General features: G+C 36.3%; 1 protein-coding gene across 4 annotated transcripts in view; it reads left to right on the top strand.

The window, feature by feature from the left end:
- Window positions 1-23,487, top strand: part of EPS15 (epidermal growth factor receptor pathway substrate 15) — a 148,452-nt gene that overhangs the window by 12,412 nt on the left and 112,553 nt on the right. For all 4 annotated transcript variants that reach the window (XM_045477343.1, XM_045477346.1, XM_045477342.1 and 1 more), the window contains exon 2: window positions 22,242-22,283. In XM_045477343.1, the coding sequence (XP_045333299.1) occupies window positions 22,242-22,283 (42 nt within the window). The remainder of the gene's footprint in view (window positions 1-22,241; window positions 22,284-23,487) is intronic.

Here is a 23,487-nt window from a genome sequence, read left to right as displayed (position 1 = left end):
TCCTGCTGTATTGTTTTAGCATTTTAAAAAATTTTTACTTTTTAAAGAAACTTATTGACATATATATAATCTATATATCATACAATTTACCCATTTAAAAAATGCACTTAAGTGACTTTTAGTCTATTCATAGATGTGTGCAATCATCATCACCACAGGCAATTTGAGAACATTTTTATCACCTCAGAAAGAAACCTTGTACCCTTTAGGTATCATCCTCTTCTCTTCCATGCTTTTCCCAGTCCTAAACAACCACTAATCTATTTTCTGTCTCAATTAGATTTTCTTATTCTGGACTTTGTATGAATGGAATCATGTACTATGTGGACTCTTGTGACTGGTTTCTTTCTCTCTCTCTTTTTTTTTTTTTTAACTTGTCTTATTTTTTATTTTTTATTTAAAAAAAATTTTTTTTTTCAACGTTTATTTATTTTTGGGACAGAGAGAGACAGAGCATGAACGGGGGAGGGGCAGAGAGAGAGGGAGACACAGAATCGGAAACAGGCTCCAGGCTCTGAGCCATCAGCCCAGAGCCTGACGCGGGGCTCGAACTCACGGACCGCGAGATCGTGACCTGGCTGAAGTTGGACGCTTAACCGACTGCACCACCCAGGTGCCCCTATTTTTTATTTTTTTAAATTTACATCCAAATTAGTTAGCATACAGTGCAACAATGATTTCAGGAGTAGATTCCTTAGTGCCTCTTACCCATTTAGCCCATCCCCCCTCCCACAACCCTATCAGTAACCCTCAGTTTGTTCTCCATATTTATGAGTCTCTTCTGTTTTGTCCCCCTCCCTGTTTTTATATTATTTTTGTTTCCCTTCCCTTATGTTCATCTGTTTTGTCTCTTAAAGTCCTCATATGAGTGAAGTCATATGATTTTTGTCTTTCTCTGACTGACTAATTTCACTTAGCATAACACCCTCCAGTTCCATCCATGTAGTTGCAAATGGCAAGATTTCATTCTTTTTGATTGCCGAGTAATACTCCATTGTATATATATACCACATTTTCTTTATCTATTCATCCATTGATGGACATTTGGGTTCTTTCCATACTTTGGCTATTGTTAATAGTGCTGCTATAAACATGGGGGTGCATGTGTCCCTTCGAAACAGCACACTTGTATCTCCTGGATAAATGACTAGTAGTGCAATTGCTGGGTCGTAGGGTACTTCTATTTTGAGTTTTTTGAAGAACCTCCATACTGTTTTCCAGAGTGGCTGTACCAGCTTGCATTCCCAGGTTTCTTTCTCTTAACATAATGTTTCTGAGGTTTATCCAAGTTGTAGTAAGTATCAGTATTCATTACTTTTTGTGGCCAAATAATATTTCATGGTATAGTTATACTACATTTTCTTTATCCATTCATCTGTTGATGGACATTTGGGTTGTTTTCTCCTTTGGCTATTATAAATAATCTGCTATGAACATTCATGTTCAGGTTTTTGTGTGGATATATGTTTTTATATCCGATGGATATTTATCAGGTCACATAGTAACTTTATGATTTATTGCTTGAGGAATTGCCAGACTGTTTTCCAAAGCAGCGGCACCAGTTTACATTCCTACCAGCTGTGTATGAGATTCCACATCCTCTTTAATAATTGTTATCTGACTTTTCGATTCTAGCTGTGCCCAGAATCCTAGTGGCTGTGAAATAGTATCTCATTGTGGTTTTGATTTCATTTCTCTGATGACAAATGATGCCTACCATTTTTTCATGTGCTTTTTAGCCATTTGTATATCTTCTTTGGAGTAATGTTCATTGATGTCCTTTGCCAGTTTTTCAATTGAGTTATTTGTCTTCTTGTTATTGAGTTGTAAGTATTCGTTATATATTGTAGATATAAATCCCTTTTGAGATATATGATTTGCAAATATTTTCTCCCATTCTGTGGGTTGTCTTTCTACTCTCTTGACAGTGTCTTTTGATACATACAACTTTTAAGTTTTGATGAAGTCCAGTTTATCTGTTTTTTTTTCTTTTGTTACTTGTGCTTTTGGTGTTATATACAAGAATTTTTTGGCAAATATCAGGTCATAAAGATTTATCCCTATGTTTTCTTCTAAGGGTTTTATAATTTTAGCTTTTACACTTAGGTCTTTGATTTGTTTTGAGTTAGTTTTTTGTACATGGTGTGAGATAATGGTCCAACTTCATACTTTCGCGTGAATCTCCAGTTGTCACAGCACCATTTGTTGAAAAGACTGTTCTTTCCACACCAAATGATTTTGTCAAAAATCATTTGACTATAGATGCCATGAGATTATTTCTGGACTTTTACTTCTATCGTGTTGATCTATATGTCTATCCTTGTGTAGTACAACACTGTCTTGATTACAATTCAGTCATAGTTAACATCATGGAAGATATGGGTGACTGATGAGAAGGCGGTTATTGTGTCTGATGTGTAGTGTATAGCTAGGAAAAGGCCTGTAAGAATTTGTAGGATTAGGCAGACTCCTAATAGGGAGCTGAAATTTCATCATGCTGAGATATTGGACGGGGCAGGTAGGTCGATAAATGAGTGGTTAATGATTTTAATGAGGGGGTGTGATTTTCGAATGTTGGTCATTAAATTCTTATAGTTGAAATACAACGATGGTTTTTCATATCATTGGTCATGGTTAGATTCCATGTGAGAATAATGATAACATACATTGTATTTAAGTACAATTTTCGTAGTAAGCTTTGTAAGTTTTTCTTCAAAGCCTTCTCCAATTTATGGTGGGTTTGGTTTGATTGTGGCTGGTGGTATCAGTTGTGGTATTGTATTAAATTTCGGGGGATCTTTTTTAGGTTTAATAGTTTTTTAAATTTACTTAGGGGACATGCTTGTAGTGTTTGGTTATACTACAGCTATGGCTACTGAACCTTATCCTGAAGCTTGAACATCTAATAAAGCTGTATTGGGAATATTTATTACAGGGGTGTTAGTGGTAAGTTTTGAAATTGAGAAGTGTTAGTCCTGTAACTTTGTTTTTCTTTTCAGGATTGTTTTTGGCTACTCTGGGTTCCTTGCAATCCCATATGAATTTTAGAATTGGCTTATCCTTTTCTACAAAGAAGCATTTGGAATTCTCATAGAGATTGCTTTGAGTCTGTAAATTGGTATGGAGAATATACCTATCTTAGTGTTAAGTCTTCCAATCTATGAACATGTGATTTTTTCCCCCATCTTATATATCTTTAATTTTGTTCAACAATGTCTAATAGTTTTTAGAGTGTAAGTTCTGTACTTTTTTGTTAAATTTATTCTTAAGTATCTTATTCTTCTTTATTCTTGTTATTTGAATGGAATTGATTTCTTAATTTCGTTTTCATATTCATTGCAAGTGTATAAAAATTCAGTTAATTTTTGTATATTGACCTTGTATCCTGCAACCTTACAGAACTCATTTGTTAGTTCTAATAGGTTTTTAGTGGATTCCTTAGGAAGTTTTATGTACTGTATAAGATCATGTCATCTATGAATAGAGTTTTACCTCTTCCTTTCCAATCTGAATGCCTTTTATGCAATGTTCTTGCCTAATTTCGCTGGCTAAGACCTCTAATACAAGGTTGAATAGAAGTGTCGAGAGTGGACATTCTTGTTTTGTCCCTGATCTTTAGAGGAAAGCATGCACATGTATATACAGTACCTTGAAGGTGCCTAGTTCAGCGTTTGATTGTTCAAGAAACCTATGTTATTTGAAAGTATTATTAATTCACATTTTGGTTATGTAGCTCAGGGTTTCTTGAGAGTGAACTTGTATATATCAGCATCGTCTGAGAACTTCTTAGAAATGCAAATTCTTAGACCTCACTCAGTCCCACTATGAATCAGAATCAGAAACTTGGGGGCGGGGGATTTACTTAGCCTTTTGCATGGTAAATGTAGTTCATATTCTGAAAAAACTACTGATGTGTAATATATAAGTATTTTAAGTATATGAAACATATAATATTCACGAAGACTGCTTATAGTAGATATTTTTCTTTCTTTTTTTAAACATATGTAGAAACAACCCAGAGAGGTTATCATTTCTCTATGCTTTGGGGCAGTGGTTAAAAGAGTGGTTAAATGAGCCCTGGCATTGTACTGCTTGTCTTGGAATTCTAGTTCTGCCATTTGCTAGCTATGTGAATTTGGGTACCTCATTTAATCTCCTTGTGTTTCAGATTCTTCATATGTAAAATGTGAATAAGTGTGTCTATTTTATAGATTGTGAAGATTAGATGAGATAATACAAATAAAGTGCTGAGAATAGTGCTTGGCCCATAAGTGAATCCTTAATAAAAATATTTGCTATTACAATTATTATTGGTCAAGAGTACCCAGCCATGGCCCATTTTTCATAACTTTCTTCTGTACATTTTTCTTGCTCTGCCTGAATTTTTCTGGCTCTTCTTTGCTTTATTCATTTGATAGATACTGAGTACCTCCTATCGATCAAGCACTGGTGTCTGTACTGTGACACATAGTAAGCAAGACAGTCGTTGGCCCCATGGGTTAATACTTCTAGTGAGGGAGACCAACAGAAACAAATAGATAAGTGTGTCCAATTGTGATGAGAGCTAGGAAAAACAGTAAGAGTGGGGTAAGAGAAGAGGGTGCTATTGGGAGCAACTTTAGATAGGATGGTCAGAAAGGCCCCTCTGAGGAAGTTTATTTTGATCAGCGTTTGATGAAATAAGAAGTAAGCCATATGAGTATCTATGGACACGTTCCAGGTAGATGGAACAAGCAAGTGTAGGGGCCTTGAGATGGGAGTACTCTTTACAGTTGCTTGACTGGTTCCTTTAAGATTTAATTTAGATGTCACTTGTAAGTGACTTCCTCAGCTTTTTCTATTTGTTATAAAATAATTCAGACCTGACTTTTATTGATTTTTCCTCTTTTGTCTCCTTTAGGTATCTCTGATTCCATAGCAACTATATTTACTTCCTCTTGTTGCACTTATCACAGTAGACTATTATTGTCTGTTTTTCCCTCTAGACTTGAGTGTTCAATGTCAGGGACTATGGTTTCTCACTTATTTTAGTATTCCCAATATCAATGCATATAGATGTACAACAAATGTCTAAATGAATGAATAATGAATGAACAAACAAGTTTTTAAACTTTGTATTTCCTTAGTATATTTCTCTCTGTACTTTGTTTCTGCCTGGTAATAATGATAGTAAGTACAATATATTAATACTTTCTTATTTGTCTGACAGCTTAGTGCATTAAATACGTTTTTGTATTTAGCCATTGTGTTACAATTTCTTTCTTTTTCTTTTTTTTTTCTCTTAAGACTAAGTTACGGGAGAGGAAAGAAGTCCTATTTGTTCATCTCTCTGTCAAGAGTGCCTAGTGCAATGACACATGATGAATGGATCAGCAGTTTGTATAAATAGGAAATGACTGATGTGTTAGCATGTTAATGCATTGAGTCTTCTACTGATTCACATAAACTATCTAGTGTAAAGCATAATTGTATAATATTCCAATTGACCCTGAACTGCGAGCTTTAAGCAAAATAGGTCATTTTAGTTATCTTTAATCTTCCTAGCTGCTTTCCCTCAATAATCCCTTGTCAAGTTTACTGTTCATGTAAGTGCTCCAGCCAGAGTTATTGTACTTCCTTAACTAGAAATGAAAAACAAATGGTCCACTAATTATTACAGAATACTTGAAATTGAGACTAGTTGAATATTGTTTCTGTACCCATTCACCAAAATTATCCCCTACTCCAATGCCAGTAGAAATTCTTACTCCTACTACTTTCCAGATAGAGGTTAAGCAATTACAGTTTCTGGTGTAGGTAATTCTCTGCAGAGTCTGTATGAGTGATCAGTAGACAACCACCAGAGCAAAACTTGCATTTGAAGAGAGGAGTATGCTAAGTAGGCCAGATGACAAATTGGTGGACTGTGTGTGACTGACTAACATCCTGCTAGTATTTTACTAAACTAGGGATTGAAAAGCAACAGATCTTTTCACATTACAGTACAGATGAGTTGACAGTATTTTTCCGGTCAAAGTTTAGTCATTTGGCTCTAAAAGGATGCTTTTTATTTCCTGGTTTGTGGATATATTTCCAGGAAAAGACAATGAAACACTTACAAGGATGGTTCATCATATGAAAATCAATCAATGTAATATGCCACGTTAATAGAATGAAGGGGGAAAAAAACCCACATGATCATCTCAATTAATGCAGAAAAAGCGTTTGACAATTCAACACCCTTTCATGATGAAAATACTCAGTGAACTAGCAATAGAAGGGAACTTCCTCAATATGATAAAAGTCATATATAAAAACCCACAGCTAGCATTATACTAAGTGTTGAAAGACTGAAAGCTTTTTTAAGATGAGGAGCAAGATGAGCGTGACTGCTTTTACCACTTCCATTCAACATAGTCCTGGAAATTATAGGTAGAGCAATTAGGCAAGAAAAAGAAATAAAAGTCATCCAAATTAGAAAGGAAAAAAATAAAATTATCTCTGTAGATGACATGATTTAAAAAAAATTTATTCTGATGGGGGCACCTGGGTGGCTCAGTCGTTTAAGTGTCCGACTTCAGCTCAGGTCATGATCTCACAGCTCATGAGTTCGAGCCCTGTGTTGGCTTCTGTGCTGACAGCTCAGAGCCTGGAGCCTGCTTCAAATTTTGTGTCTCCCTCTCTATCCCTCCCCCGCTCATGCTCTGTGTGTGTGTGTGTGTGTGTGTGTCTCTCTCTCTCTCAAAAATAAGTAAAAACATTAAAAAAATTAAAAAAAGAAAAACAACATTTCATTGCTGATTCTTTTGGGTCTCTGGTACCCCATTAATTGTGAATTTTTAATTTTATTTGTGCAAAGCTATTGAATAAGCTAATCTTCATTTATCTGTATTAAATTTAAGCATGTTTGCCTTCTATTAGTACAGGCCAACTTTTACCAATCAAACCTATTAGTTCAGGCTATTAATCATCCTACAGAGTTGGGTGTCAGTGGTAGACTGTGAGGGTTTACTCTCTCTCCCATTTTGTAAGTTGTCATAATAATGAAAATTCTTTTTAACAAGTTCTTTGCTGTTTTTGAAATAAACAACTAATAAACATGTAAACATGCATGTTTTCTTAGTTTACTTTAAGAAGCTTATTTAAGAAATGGTGTTTATTCCCAATTATACTTGAGACAAACGAAGATTATGTGGATTTTTTTTAAGTTTATTTTATCATTTTTGAAAGAGGGAACCTGAGTGGGGGAGGGGCAGAGAGAGAGGGAGAGAGGGAGAATCCCAAGTGGACTCTGCACTGTCAGTGTGAAGTGGGGGCTTGAACTCACAAACCTGTAAGATCATGACCTGAGCTGCAATCAGGAGTCTGACACTTAACTGACTGAGCCACCCAGGCACCCCTGTGTGGATTTTTAAAAAATGTTAGGTCTATAGTATGAAAATAACTGAAATAGTAAAGAATAAAGTTTTATTCTTCGATCTGTGTTATTCTGAAAACCAGTCAAGAAGTATATAAAATTTACTTTATTAGCCAGTTTTATCTGTTCTTACATCAGAACCCTTTTACGCAAGTGATAGGAAACGCCAGTTCTTAAATGGAAAGGGAATATGTTAGTTTATGTAGTTGATAGACCTGGGAGTAGAGCTGTTTTCAGATGTGTTAGGGTCTCAGTGATGTCACTTTTCAGTTTTTCCTTCATATCTTGGCTCCAGTCTCAGACAGGTTTTCCCATGGTAGCACTAAGATGTTTGTAAAGCTTCAGGCATGTGGTCTTTGTAACTTCTAGTGCAGTGGAAGAGAGAATCTCTTCTATGATAGTTCCCATGAAAGAACTGAGATTTTGTCTGATTGGATTGACTAAAGTTCACATTTGTTCCCAAAATAGTTGCTGTAGAGAATGGGTTGAAGAGTAGGTTTGTCAGAAAGAATTGAGATTACTGGTTGTTATGTGTTGAATTGTGTCTCTCCTCACTCAAATTCATAGGTTGAAGTCCTAGAATGTGACTTTACCTGGAATTAGAGTCATTATAGATGTAATTAGTTGAGATGAGGTCATACTGGAGTTGGGTGGGCAACTAATCCAATATAACTGATGTCTTCATCAAAAGCAGAAATTTGGGCACAGGCATACACACAGGAAGAATGCCATAAGATTGGAGTTATGTTGCCATAAGCCACAAAACTACCAAAATTAGGGACCTGAAACAGGTCCTTTCCTAGTGCCTTCAGAGGGAGATTGGCACTGCCAACACCTTGATTTTGGACTTCTGGCTTCCAGATGGTCAGTAAATTAATTGTCCTTAGTCACTCAGTTTGTGGTACTTTTTTATAGCAGCTCTAGAAAACCAATGTAGTTATCATGAATTCCAGTCTGTCCTGTTGAGTGACTTTCTCAGCTGCAACCTCAAAGAAAAGGGGGTAGTTGAATTCATCAAGGTTTGGGATTTTGCTATGTTGGTGTGACCAAAAGACAAGAGGAGCAAGAGAATTCAAGATATTAGCAAGAATATTATCAAAATGATACACCGTATCTAAACTGAATGAGGAGGAAAGTACAACAAAGAAGGGGTCTGATGGTTTAGAGTCCAAGTGAAAGGGTCCGTGTTATAGAGGCAAAAGATGATAACTTGAAAGAAGAGGTTATGTTTGGAGAACAAGGTACTCAAAGTAATGATTTAGGAGGAAAAGTGTGTGCAGGTAAAGGTAGAAAGGCTGGGAAGGCTATTACCATGGGAGTAAGAGAGTGACTGGGCCATAACATATATGTATAACTCTGTGTTTTGGAGAGACCATTGGAGTTAAGAGGTCTGGGAAGTAAGAAGCCAGGTTGTTGGATGGGTTAAGTCAATGGTGAAATAATCCATTGATGAGGTTTAGAGTAAAGAGGAAGACAATGAGTCAGGTTCCAAAGCCTTACATGGGGTAGAGAGACCAGGTTAAAAGATACCAGTGTTAAGGAAGAGGAGAGAGTAATTTTGTTGAAAGGTAAGAGGTTCAAAAGAGTAGAGCTTTTTAACTAGAATTTAAGTAAAAACTTAAAAACATAAAATAGAAAAAAAAGTAGAGCTTTATTTTGTTTTTAAGTTATTTTTTTAAGTTTTTTAATGTACGTTTTTATTTTTGAGAGAGAGAGAGACAGAGTGTGAGAGGTGGAGGGGCAGAGAGAGAGAGAGGGAGACACAGAATCCGAAGCAGGCTCCAGACTCCAGGTTCTGAGCTGTCAGCACAGAGCCTGACACAGGGCTCAAACCCACAAATCGCAAGATCATGACCTGAGCCGAAGTGCCGAAGTGTGTTTTTAACTTACTGAGCTACCCAGGTGCTCCTGTTTTTAATGTATTTTTTAAATGTTTTATTGATTTTTGAGAGAGAGAGAGAGAGAGAGAGAGAGAGAGAGAGAGAGAGAGAGAACCAGTGGGGGAGGGGCAGAGAGAGGGAGACACAGAATCCAAACCAGGCTCCAGGCTCTGAGCTGTCAGCACAGAGCTCGATGTGAGGCTCAAACCCACGCATGGCCTGTGAGATCATGAGCTGAGTTGAAGTCATATCCTTAACTGAGCCACCCAGGTGCCTCTATTTTGTTTTGTTTTTGAAACAAAAAGTTGAGTAGTATAATGTGGACAAGCTGCAGAAATGATCAAAGAGCATTTTAATCCCATTTCTGGACCCTGAGGTAGGACAGTTATAAAAAATGGACCATTTGAGAGGGAGGTGAGAGTTTGAGTTTCATTTAAAAGAGGGGGTTGAAAGTAACATTCGGAGAAAAGATGTGTCTAGCTTTTTCTTTAGGAAAGGACCAAGTATTATTTCATGTTAGGTGGTGAAGGGAACATTCTCAGAAGAGGTTGAGGAAAAAATGTCTTGTTTACCCTTTTCTTTCTCTACTGTAGACAGTAAACTCTCTGAGAGAAGGGACCGTGTATCACTGTGCCTAGCTCAGTCTTTGGTAAGTAGTAGGTTGTCAATAAATTTTGAATAAATGAATTTATACTCCCAGCAGTATTTGGGAATTTACTGCAAGAAGGAATTTCATTAATAATCATTCATTCAACTAATATTTATTGAGTGCTTCTGTAAGTAGGTACCATGCTAGGTATTGGGGATATGATGAACAAGATAGGCATGGGCTTCTGCTGTCATGGAGCTCATCTTATAGTGAGGGCCACCCACACAAAAAAAACCACAGACAAAATTAAAACAAGTTATATTAAGGTCTCTGAAGGAAACAAGCAAAGCTAAGGAAGAAAATAAAAGAGAAGAGGACCTACTTTATGATGATCCAAAAAAATCTTAGAGTGGGTAACATTTAAGCTAAGTAAATGAAGATACCAACTATGCTTTTTAGGAAGAGAGAATGATGCATGCAAAAGCTGTGAATTAAGACAGAATTTGTACTTTTAGAAGAATTGAAATATCAGAGTGAAGTTAGTGGCCCTAAATTAGGCTGGAGAGGTGAGCAGAGACTGGCAGCAATTCCAAGCCATGGCAAAGAGTTTGGATTTTATTTTTTTTGTCAAATAAGAAGCCATTGAGGGGTTTAAACAGGGTAACATTATGTCCTGATTTATATTTTTATATGACCACTGTATACTCTGTATGGAGAGGCAAGAATAAAGGCTGAGAGGGTGGATAAAAGTTTGTTACAGGGGTGCCTGGGTGGCTCGGTTGAGTGTCCAACTTTGGGTCAGGTCATGATCTCACTGTTCATGATTGAGCCCCGCATTGGGCTCTCTGCTGTCATTGCGGAGCCTGCTTTGGATCCTCTGTCCCCCTCTCTCTCCGATGCTCCCCCGCTCTCTCTCTCAAAAATAAATAAACTTTAAAAAAAAGTTTGTAGTAGTAGTAGTAAAGACAAGATATGAACTGAGATATGAGAGAGTTGGATGAGTTCAATGTATATCTTGGAATTAGAGTTGATAGGACTTGCTGATGGATTGAAAACAGACAGTGAGGGACAGGTAGACTCAGGTATTTGGCTTGTGCATCTAGATGGTTTGTGCCGGGGATAGGAATGGGTTTTTGGAGAAAAAAAAAATACAAGTCTTTCAGATGTTTGGGAGATACCCAAGTGGAGATGTAAAGTAGATGGTTTATGTAAATTTGGAGTTCAGAAAAGGGGTTTGAACTAAAGATACCCATTTGATAGTCATCAGTATAAGTGTGGTATTGATATCGTGGGACTTGATGTGATCATCTGGGTTAGTGTAGAAAAAGGGCCTGAGGTGAGGTTGTGAATGTCCTTGGTTAAAAAAAAAAAAAAAAAAAAAAAAAAAAAAGGTAAAGTGCTATACAAATGCAGGAGATAGTTATTTTGTTTCATTTCTTCCTTATTTGAATGTTTATAAATTCATATATTATTCCTGCTTAAAGATAATGCTTCTCCCAGTGACTTCTCTTTATTTTGGGGTAACTATACTGGCATGTGTAGGACTTAACTATCTTCTGGTGAGAGACCAAAGCTACTCTTTCTATTCATTGTCACTCTGCCACTTAGATTTTTGGTCAGATTGAACTGGATTTAATAAAACTAGTTCATTATTGGTCTGAGTTGCTGCTACGGTCTGTTTATGCCCATTGTTTTTCAGTAGCATACAGGTATGTCATCTTTTGAAATCCTTTTCTCTACTTAAAGTACCTTTTGGTTCTGATCATCTCCAAAGCAAATATATTCTTAGGTCTAGGTTTTCAAAGTTTTCTTTGCAATACTAGTCTTATAGTACTACTGTTATGTTACCAATTTATAATGGTTTGTTATGGGACTAACATGAGATGTTAGCACATTTGCAGAATGGAACACTGAAACTTTTATTATAGTGTAAGCTGTTTTGAGGGCAGGAGCCATGTATGATTTTTGTAACCCCAGACATATAAACCTATTGCTGTATCCCTAGAAGGCATCCAGTACATGTTTGTTAAATTATTAAATGAGTTGTGACTCACAGAGCTGAGGGTTGATACTGTGGATTCTCTAAGGGAACTGCTCAGATGGCTGCTTGTGTCTCTTTGAGCACCTTCTCACTAGCTTTAAAGGTGAGGACTGCTCACATGACTTGCTTTTCTCCACCTCTACTCAGTTTCAGGGTTGTTTTCCTTTCTAAAGTTTCATTTTTATTGACGTTCTCTGGACTCTTCAGACAGCTTCAGATTACTGTTTCCTTTGTCAGTTTGGATTGCTGTTGATCACCATTGCTCCCTTTTATTTTTTCATTCTTGTCTTTATCCTGTTTTCCTTTGTACTGTGAAATATACAAGTCTGTTTAGACATTACAAGTCTGTCAGAAGGTTTTAGTCTCCAAACTTGAAAGCCATTCATACTGAGTAAATAAATGTGTATAAATGCATAGGCTCTTCTTGTTGTATTCATTTGTTACTTTGGCCTTTGGAGTTGCTGTTCCAACATTAAAGAAGTTGGTGGTTGTGATTGTGATGGAATAGTTAAAAGAATGTTAGGGCTAGTTCCTCCTTCTGGTTCCTCCGTTCTCTTGAAAATGAAGTATTAGATGGCTATATTCTAAGTAGCTGAACTTTTGTGTGTTAATATGTTAAAAATACTTGTATGGCAAATTACCCAGAAAATTGTGGCATTATATAACACTTACCTTTTATGTCTACTAGTAATGAGTTGTTACTCATTTTCTTAAATTTTTAGAGAGAGCAAAACAAAAAAGATTTTGGGTGGTTTTTCTGGAAAAATAAAAACTATTCCATTGTCTCCTTTTTGTTATCCAGATTTTTGTATCTGTTTGCCTTTACAGACAGGCTCTCTGTCTTGATTTTCACCTCTCTATTTCACAGTGGTCTTCAACACCACCTTATCATGGGAAGTTGCAAAAAAGTACAGAGAGGTCCCATATACCCTTTACCCAGTTGTCCCTGATTGTCATACTTCATATAACTATGGTACAATAGCAAAACTAGGAAATTGACCATGGCACAATTCACAGGCCTTATTCAAATGTCATTGGTTTTATAGTTTTTTTTTTTATTATTTAAAAAAAAATTAACGTTTATTATTGAGAGACAGAACATGAGCATGGGAGGGGGTGAGAGAGGGGGAGATACAGAATCTGAAGCAGGTTCCAGGCTTTGAGCTGTCAGCACAGAGCCTGATGTGGGGCTTGAACCCATAAACCACGAGATCATGACCTGAGCCCAAGTTGGACGCTTTACTGACTGAGCTACCCAGGTGCCCTGGTTTTATAGATATTTTTGTGCATGTTTGTATGTATGTAGTTCTATGTATATGCAGTTTTTTTAAAAATATGAAATTTATTGTCAAATTGGTTTCCATACAACACCCAGTGCTCATTCCAACAGGTGCCCTCCTCAATACCCATCACCCACCCACCCCTCCCTCCCACTCCCCATCAACGCTCACTTTGTTCTCAGTTTGTAAGAGTCTCTTATGTTTTGGCTCCCTCCCTCTCTAACCTTTTTTTTTTTTTTTTTTTTTTTTCCTTCCCTTCCCCCATGGTCTTCTGTTAAGTTTCTCAGGATCCACATAAGAGTGAAAACATATGGCATCTGTCTTTGTCTCTATGACTTATTTCACTTAGCCTAACACTCTCCAGTTCCATCCACGTTGCTACAAAAGGCCGTATTTCATTCTTTCTCATTGCCACGTAGTACTCCATTGTGTATATAAACCACGATTTCTTTATCCATTCATCAGTTGATGGACTATGCATATGCAGTTTTATCATGTGTGGATTCATGTAACTAACAGTAATTAAGATAAAGAACTGTTCCATCACAAAGGTTTTTATGTTACTCCTTTATGTTCATACCCATTCCCCTCTTCATTTTATTAATTTATTCACTGGTTATTCTTTATTGTGTGACCTTGTGATTAATGGAAAAAAGATAAAAATTATGTTTTAGAGGTCCTTTCTCTGTTTTTACCTCTTTTCCCCACATTGTACTATAACCATTTATAATAAGCCTAACACTATTTAAAGTTTCAGTTCATTTTGTGTATTATAGAATCAGTCTCTCAAAAGTCCTATGATGTAGCATCTACCTCCCATATAACCCCCCAGAGATGAAACTAAAAATTCCATATGAAGCAATTCTTGATATTTATTTACTAACCTATGGATTTCCCTAGTAATCAGGTCCTCCTCCTCCTCCTCTTCCTCCTCCTCCTCCTTCTTCCTTCTTCCTTCTTCTTTTACTACCTGGTATACTTTGGTGTTAGATTATCTATATGTTAACTTTTGCAAAATTATTTTGAGTAAGAAATAACCAAAAACATCAGTAGCTTACAATGGCAAAAGTTTAATTATTGCTCATGTTATAGGTTCTCCTAGTAATCATCTATGGTTCTACACTACGATTCTTTTTCATTTTAGGATCCAGAGTGAAAGAGCACCCCCTATTTGTGATGTACGGTTCTCTTGGTAGAGAGAAAAGAGCAAGAGTTGGTGAAAACACACAATAGTTCTTAAGGCTTCTAACTTGGAACTGGAAGTTTCTCCTATTTCACTGGCCAAAGTAAGTCAAATGGCCAAGCCAGCAGTAGGGCTGTTCTTGCCATAGAGAGGCACTACAAGTCACACGGCAGCAGGCAGGGATGTTAATACTTTTATAAGAGGAGAATAAATGATTGAGAATTATAATGCAACCTGCCTTAGGATAGTATAGTATGCTATACTTTTTTTTAATAATTTTTTTCTTACTAAAGTTTACTATACTTTAAATGATTTTTTTCTTAATAAAAATAGATCTTTTTTTTTTCTTTGTTGCATTACTTCAGGGTGTTGGTTCAAGCCAAAATCATAGTGCTTAAACAAGAGAGTTTATCTTCCTCAAGTAACTGTCCAGGTAGAGTAAATGGTATAGGGCTGATACGGCATCTTCATGATAGTGTCAGGGATCTACGCCCTTTTTCTCTTATCATTCTTTTATTCTCAGCCATGTTTTCCATCTCAGTCTGGACCGCTGTTCCATGTTCTGCTACCATATCTTCATTCTGGCCAGCGAGAAGAAGGACTAGGAGGTAGAAAGCATTCTCCTTCCCTGTAGGTACATAACCTGGAGTTGGACACATTATTTACATCCTCATTCCATTGGGAGAATTGGGATTGTAAGAGAGGCTGGGAAATGTAGCTTTAGCTAGGTGTCCATATGTCCAGGTAAAGCTTAGGGATGCTGTGAGACTATAGATGCTGGAGAGGATGTGGAGAAACGGGAACCCTCTTGCACTGTTGGTGGGAATGCAAATTGGTGTAGCTGCTCTGGAAAACAGTGTGGAGGTTCCTCAAAAAATTAAAAATAGACCTACCCTATGACCCTGCAGTAGCACTGCTAGGAATTTACCCAAGGGGTACAGGAGTACTGATGCATAGGGGCACTTGTACCCCAATGTTTATAGCAACACTCTCAACAATAGCCAAATTATGGAAAGAGCCTAAATGTCCATCAACTGATGAATGGATAAAGAAATTGTGGTTTATATACACAATGGAATACTACATGGCAATGAGAAAGAATGAAATATGGCCTTTTGTAGCAACGTGGATGGAACTGGAGAGTGTGATGCTAAGTGAAATAAGCCATACAGAGAAAGACAGATACCATATGGTTTCACTCTTATGTGGATCCTGAGAAACTTAACAGAAACCCATGGGGGAGGGGAAGGAAAAAAAAAAAAAAAAAGAGGTTAGAGTGGGAGAGAGCCAAAGCATAAGAGACTGTTAAAAACTGAGAACAAACTGAGGGTTGATGGGGGGGTGGGAGGGAGGGGAGGGTGGGTGATGGGTATTGAGGGGGGCACCTTTTGGGATGAGCACTGGGTGTTGTATGGAAACCAATTTGATAATAAATTTCATATATTGAAAAAAAAAAGCTTAGGGATGCTGTTACTAAAGAAAGAAGAGAAGAAAGGATATTAGGAAACAATCATCTCTTTTTATTTCAATTAATTTAATTCATATAAGACGGATGAAAAATAGACATTATTAGCACTTTATAGATAAGGAGACAGGCTTTTTAAAAAGGTGAAGTAAATTGTTCAAGATCATCTAAAAAGTAATGGAATGGACTTTGAATCTAGGCCTATCTGATACCAAAACTTGAGTTTTTTTTTACAAAACTGTATTTACTTTCTAACATCTATTATAAGCACTTAACATTTTTTCAGAGTAGTAATAAATAGCTACTGACTCTTGAGAAGGAATTCTTACATTTATGAATATTTTACTTTGTGGCAACTGATAAGAGTTTATTATATAGCTAATTAATAAATAATTGCTTTTAAATAATGTTAGAATTTTAAAAGATCAGATTTTTGTCTTGAGAACTGTAGTTTAAAAGTTTTCCTTTAGAAATTAATTTAGATGCTAAAATTCATATGCATTTTTTTTTTTTTTTAATTTTAGAGAAAGAAAGCATGAGTGGGGGAGGGGGGGAGAGGGATACAGGGAGAGAATCCCAAATAGGCTCCATGCTCAGCACAGAGCTTGATGTGGGGTTCAGTCCCATGACCCTGGGATCATGACCTCAGCCCAAATCAAGAGTCAGATGCTCAAACCACCTGAGTCACCCAGGCACCCCCCATATGCAATTTTGAATACTGATTTCAGAATTTTGGAGTTTTATGTTTTTCCTCAAATTGAAAATGGCTTTTTTGTTTTACTTATAAAAGTAGGGTGTGCTTATTATAAAAAATGTTTTCACAGAATACACAGTAGTACAAAGATGAATGTAAAAATAATTTATGATCCCATTTTTCAGAGATAATAACTATTACCATTTTTTTAATTTTTTAATTTATTTTTTAATGTTTATTTATTTTTGAGACAGAGACAGAGCATGAACGGGGGAGGGTCAGAGAGGGAGGGAGACACAGAATTTGAAGCAGGCTCCAGGCTCTGAGCTGTCAGCACAGAGCCCGACGCGGGGCTCGCACTTACGGACCGTGAGAACATTGGCCTGAGCTGAAGTCGGACACTGAGCCACCCAGGCGTCCCATCACTATTACCATTTTAGCTCTGCCTTTCAAATTTTTTTCTGTCTGCATTCATTGTGTGTGTTGTGTATGTGTGAATTCTTTTTGATCTAAGATGATCATATTTCAACAAAAAAATTTTTTTTTTTACTGAGACATAACAAAAATGCTCATTGGTATTCTTGCTTGATGAGTGAATTGGCAATTTGGGTGGCTTTTTCCATTCTCATTTAGCTGTATCGTATTAGTATACTAATCAGCACAGGGTGTACTTTACAACACTTTAGTGAGCTAATGCCTTCTCAGATGTGTTTATGTAGTAACCAATGTGATGTCTGTAACATGATGATTAATAAGGTATAGTTTGGAGCTCAGAATTTCTGTATATGAGATTTTTTTTCTGGGTACTAAAAATTCAACTGAACTATCTTTAAAAATTAACTCTTCATTATTGATGGAATGTATTTCATTTGCTTCCTCTGGAAAAGTATTTTTACTCTTGTCTTTTTACTTTTTACTCTTGTAAGTAGGGTGAGTATACAATTTTTCATTCAACCTGGACATTTTTGAGAATGAAAGGGCCATTTATAAATATTTAGAATTCTGTAAGTTTTTTGAAATACTTAATTTTTTTTTGGCCAGCAAAATGATTTCATTACATTGGTAGATTAGTAAAGGAGTTCTAGTCAGAGACAATTTTCAAAAACAAAATGTACTAAAGTACATTTGTTCTTTGCTATAACAAAGTTAAGGTTTTACATTGTCAATATTAAAAAACACAAATAGAATTTTTTTTGGTATTTTTTTAATCATTTCTTAGCCATAAGTGTCTCTAATATTGTGTCACTGATACTTTCTGAAGAATGTAATTATTTTCCAGTGCAGTTTAACTAGTTTAAATTTATTCATAAAATTGTCTGCTGTAGTTAATCTTCACAGTTTACTCCTGTAACCAGTAATATTAATTGCTAATGTACTCTATTTGTTGTGATGTACCTGGTTAGTTCAGGGAAAAAAATTGCTAAATGAAGTATATTCTTAATTCTCATTTTTTTCTTATTGAAAATTATGAATTTGTTAGCCCCAATATTTTTACAGGAGGTGTTACAGGCGTCTATTAAGGTACTCTCTTTGACAAATATTTTTATAAGACAAATCTTGTCATAGAAGTTGTCCCTCTTTATGATTATTTTATGTTTCACTAAATTTAGTGCAAAATTGTAGGCTTTCTATAATTTCATTTTATTCCAGTACAGACTATAAATGTATCCAGTTAAAAATAGCAGGAATCTTTTGATGGAACTCCTATAATTCATTACAAAGTATAATTATAGAATTTCAGAATTAAATCTTACATATTCTTTGAACCCTCATCATTTAATTTGTTTAGTTCTTGCCTTGTTTTTGAGGAGTATGTTTCAGTGTCTTGGCAGATTTGGTTTATAATAATTGGTATTTGCTAAAAGCTTCAAAAGCTGAAGTGTTTTTGGAACTTTATTCATTGAACTTCAACTTTTGATTAAAGATTCTCAATTGATTTTGAGCAATGTACAACCAATTTCTAGAGGACTTGTTTTCAAAAAGATTCAGTACTGAGACACTTAGGTTGCATTTATGAAGTCAGTTTTCCAATGATTCCAGTCTTTAAAATCAGATGACAGGTTGCAAGGAGAGTATGCATGAGTTTTTCTTTTTTTGTTTTTTTGTGTCTAATACCATTTTTATCCTTAAAATTTTAACTGTGGATATATGAAAACATTTGTAAATTTGGACAGTTGTAGCTAACTCATTAACAGTGATGTCACTAGAGCTCCATGATAAATAGCAGTAGCTTCAAAAATTTTATGCAAATTACCTATCTATCCATTTTTCAGAGAAATGAAAACTGAGTATTTAATTTTGTATTAAACATACAATTTCTTCTTTTTAGTTCATTGTTTCTGAAAGGGCTTCTTGGATAATAAAAAAACAATTGCCAAACAACAAAATAAGTAGTTCTAGAGTTATATACCATACAGTAAATAATAAAATTCAGACTATTGTTGACTCCTTGCATATACTTAATTTGTCCATAGCCTGTACTTTCCCACTGACTTAGCCAGCTGGTGGGTGGCCTGGGGCATGTTGCAGGTCTTTGTACGTGTCACTGCAGTGACAGGCATACCAAATAGCCATCAGGAGTACCAGTGTCAAATACTACTTCCACTATCCCACAAGGGTGTAAGGAGTTAGCAACCTCTAAGGTTGCTTGTGTTTGAGGATACTTTTCAGTGAGTCTTCTGCATGCTGTTTCTTGAAAAGAAGATGGTAGTGATACTGTATCTGCGAAGAATTGGGAAAAGAAAGATGGAATTATCACTAGTCCTCTTACAGATTTCATCATTTGAAGAAGTGGATAAAGCACTTACCCTCTACTAGTTAGTTGATAGCTTGGCCAGAAGTTAGATGTATACAGTAGAGGTGTACTAAATCCATCTTGGTTTATTTTTTTGTTTTTATTTTTTTTTAAGTTTATTTATTTTGAAAGAAACAGAGATAGCACGAGTTGGGGAGGGACAGAGAGAGAGGGAGAGAGAGAGAATCCCAAGCAGTCTTTGCACTGTGAGCATGGAGCCTGATGCGGGGCTCAAACTCACAAACTGCAAGATCATGACCTGAGCTGAAGTTGGAGGCTTAACTGACTGAGCCACCCAGGTGCCCCTCATCTTGTTTTATTTTAATACTGCCACTAATAATAATAGTTCATTTAAGAAAACGCAAAATCTGAGACAAATGGTAAACTGGATGGGATGCTGGGACAACAGATTGTAAATCAAGACTGTCCTGAGCAAACCAGGACATATGGAAAGGAGCATGATACTGTGAAAGAGCATGGAGCTTCGAGTGAGATAGACCTGTGTTTAAGTCTGGGCTCTGCCGTTTAAAACCTTGGACAAGTTGGGGCGCCTGGATTGCTCAGTTGGTTAAGCATCCAACTCTCTCTCTCTCTCTCTCTCTCTCTTTTTAATGTTTATTTTTGAGAGAGAGAGACAGAGCACGAGCAGGGGAGGGGCACAGAGAGAGGGAGACACAGAATCTGAATTAGGCTCCAGGCTCCAAGCTGTCAGCACAGAGCCCTACACAGGGCTCGAACTCATGAGCTGTGAGATCATGACCTAAGCCGAAGTGGACGCTTAACAAACTAAGCCACCCAGGCACACCAGTATCCCACTCTTCGTCTCAGCTCAGGTCTTGATCTCAGGGTGGTGAGTTCAAGCCCCTCCTCGGACTCCACATTGGGCATGTGAGGCCTACTTAAAAAAAGTAAATAAAAGCTTGGACAAATAATCTTTCTGAGACTAGGTATATTAGGGTTCTCCAGAGGAACAGGACCAACAGGATAGACACACACAGTCACATACACTGAATGATTGACTAATTTTATGGAATTGGCTTATGCAATTGTGGATGCTGGCAAGTCCTAAATCTGTAGGGCAGGCCAGCAGGGGAGAGTTGATGTTGCTGCTGAATCTAATGGCTTTCTGGAGACAATACCTTCTTCTTCAGGAGGCTTCGGTCTTTTTTCTTAAGACCTTCAACTGATTGGATGAGGCCCACCCACATTACTGTACTCAAAGTGTACTGATATAAATATTAATCACATTAAAAAATACCTTTACAGTAACATCTAGAAGAGTGTTTGACCAAACAACTGGGCTAGCCTAGCCAAATTGACACATACAATTAACCTTCATACTAGGTTTCCTCACGTGAAAACTTGAATGATACTATGTGGCTCACACTAGATTTCCTTATTTGCAAACTGGAATGATACTATGTGGCTCACAAGGATTATTAGCATAATGTGTTCTCAAAGTAGGCATTCAGTGAATGTTGATTTCTTAATCCAGTTTTCATACCCATTAAGGCTATAGCCCCAACCTTGATGCTTGAAGATTTTTTTGTGTGTTTATTTTCGTATTTCTAGCTAGACTTCTCTTGCCCCCTCATCTACTTAATAAGTCCTGAAAATCTATCTTACAAATGTTTATTCAGACCATATTCTTCTTTTCTGCCATTTCTAGTGTTCAGGTCCTCTGCTGGGCCCATTAAAATTATTTCCTAAGTAGCCTTCTACTTTCCATCCTATTTTCCCTTCTTCACAAATTATCACCTGGACCTAATACTATGTTAATAACTCTTGAATCTGTTCCCTTTTCCCATTCTCATTTTCTTTACTTTTACCATGGCATATGAATCCTTTCTTAAGTTATCTTCTACAAAACTTCAAAATCTTACTTCCAATTCCTGTCACCATTCACAACTCCTTACTGTTCTTTTCAAATGTAACTGAGCTTTCTGTTGATTGTATGCCCTTACCTCTGTGTAGAATCACCTTCTCACCTTCCCCCCATTCTTCAAATTCCTGCACTGATGTCACTTCCATGAAGCCTTCTTGGATACCCTTCCTGGTTCCAGAACACTCTTACCCAATCATGTACAGGTGAACTTGAGCCTTCAGACACTGATACTCCTAAGCTGCCTTTGAAATGAGAATAGGAAATCTGTTCATCAGCAGACCAGGGAGCCCTTTGAACTGTGGTATGAATTGAACAGCACTCCTTGCCTACAAGCATTTCAGGTCTGATGATGTAAACATCATCTTTTTGTATATCTGTTTCTGTATTCATTTGATTGTTTAATTGAAGTGGTACTTGAGTTGTATTCATAGGGACCTTGGACACTTGAGTGGAGGGCGAATGCCAAAGGTTTGAGCCTTTCAACTGTCTTTAACCAAAGTATTTCACCCCTAATTTGTTATATTTTGGGTTTCTGGGTAAAATTTTGCATGAGAAAAAGGAGTTTTTATGTCAAAAATAATTTTAAAATTGTTTTATTTTTTTGTCTACTTGATTCCTTTTTTTTTTTTTTTCTTTTTGAAGTTTGTTTTGGGAGGGGGTAGAGAGAGAGAGAGAGAGAGAGAGAGAGAGAGAGATTCCCAAGCAGGCTTCTCACTGTAAGCATAGAGCCCACAAACTGTGAGATCATGGGGCTAGAGCCAAACTCAAATGCTTAACTGACTGAACCACCCAGGCACCTTTCTACTTGACTCTACTTGATTCTTAGTAATCTATAGGGCTGCCTTTATTCATTTTCCCTCCCTCCCAAGAGAAACTAAAACAAACTTTTTGAAATGAAGGATATTTTAATCTTATTCATTTTATGTCTCAAATATCTGTTAAATGAATGCAAATATAATAGTATAAATTATTGAATAACATTTATTTATTTATTTATTTATTTATTTATTTATTTATTTATTTATTTATTTTAGTTATCAAGTGGGAATCCTGTGTATGAAAAGTACTACAGACAGGTAAGATTTCTGTTTCTTTGTTTTTCTAGATTGAACATAAAAGGTAAGTTCAGTTATTGATTGTATACTTGCAGATTACCAGCCAATAGAACACATTTGGCATGTCTTGTTTTCAATTTCTTGTTCTTTAGCCTTCTGCTTTGAGTGCTTAATGATTTTGAGAAGCTATCAGAAAAATGAACAAAAGAGATAATTAACTTACCTATCTCAAATATCATTCTATCCATGTAACATATAACGTTAGCTATATATTATAAAATCCATAAAACATTAGATGTATTCATCCAGATATAAATATACAAATTAATTATAAGCCAAATAGAAGTGACTTTTATGTTGTTTTTAAGACTCACTGAACTTTAATTTTCACAAAGTTAAAACTATGACTCTCATACAAATATAAAATGAACATATGTCAAGGATTTTATTTACCTCAATTACTGGGAGAACCAGTAAGATATAAAAACGAGAATATGAACTGTAGAGATTTATATTCTCCACAATACAAAATTCATTTATTGTTATGGAAAGGAATCATTGCATTGTTATCGGTTTTCTATAATTTAACCTCTATTCCTGCATAGTGTAAAAGAGGCTAGTAAATAGAAAGTAAATCAGGGGTACATACACTGGATAATCTCTTGAGGGTATAGACAATCTCATTTGCCCATTTCCAATATTAGATCACTTTTCCTAACAATCTCCTCACCTGATTATGATCAGAAAAGGCTACAATTTGACCTATTTACATAATTACAACAAGTTGATTAACCATTATAAGTCTCCTTGGGTGTGACTTGCAAATATGCAGCCATACATTCACTATTGAACATCTTCTGAGCCTGGAGAATTAATTTCTGCTTGAAATTTTGGATTGTAGTTTTTAAAGCCTTTGCTATTTCTCCTCTATCTTGAGACTAGGATCCAAACCCTAGAAATTCTTTCCCTCATAGTTCATCTATAGTAAATATGAATTTGAATGAATTTATCTCATCTTTTTTTTTTTAAGTTTATTTATTTATTTTGAGAGAGAGAGAGCAAGTAGGGGAGGGACAGACAGAGCAGGAGAAAGAGAATCCCAACCAGACTCCACGCTATCAGAGTGGAGCCCGATGCGAGGCTCAAACTCACAAACTGTGAGATCATGACTTGAGCCGAAACCAAGAGTCAGATGCTTAACTGACTGAGCCACCCAGGCGCCCCT

This window comes from Leopardus geoffroyi, chromosome C1 (genome assembly GCF_018350155.1).
Source record: "Leopardus geoffroyi isolate Oge1 chromosome C1, O.geoffroyi_Oge1_pat1.0, whole genome shotgun sequence".
Lineage (NCBI taxonomy): Eukaryota > Metazoa > Chordata > Mammalia > Carnivora > Felidae > Leopardus > Leopardus geoffroyi.
The sequence above is the reverse complement of the archived record's forward strand: the minus strand, read 5'-3'. Positions and strand labels throughout refer to the sequence as shown.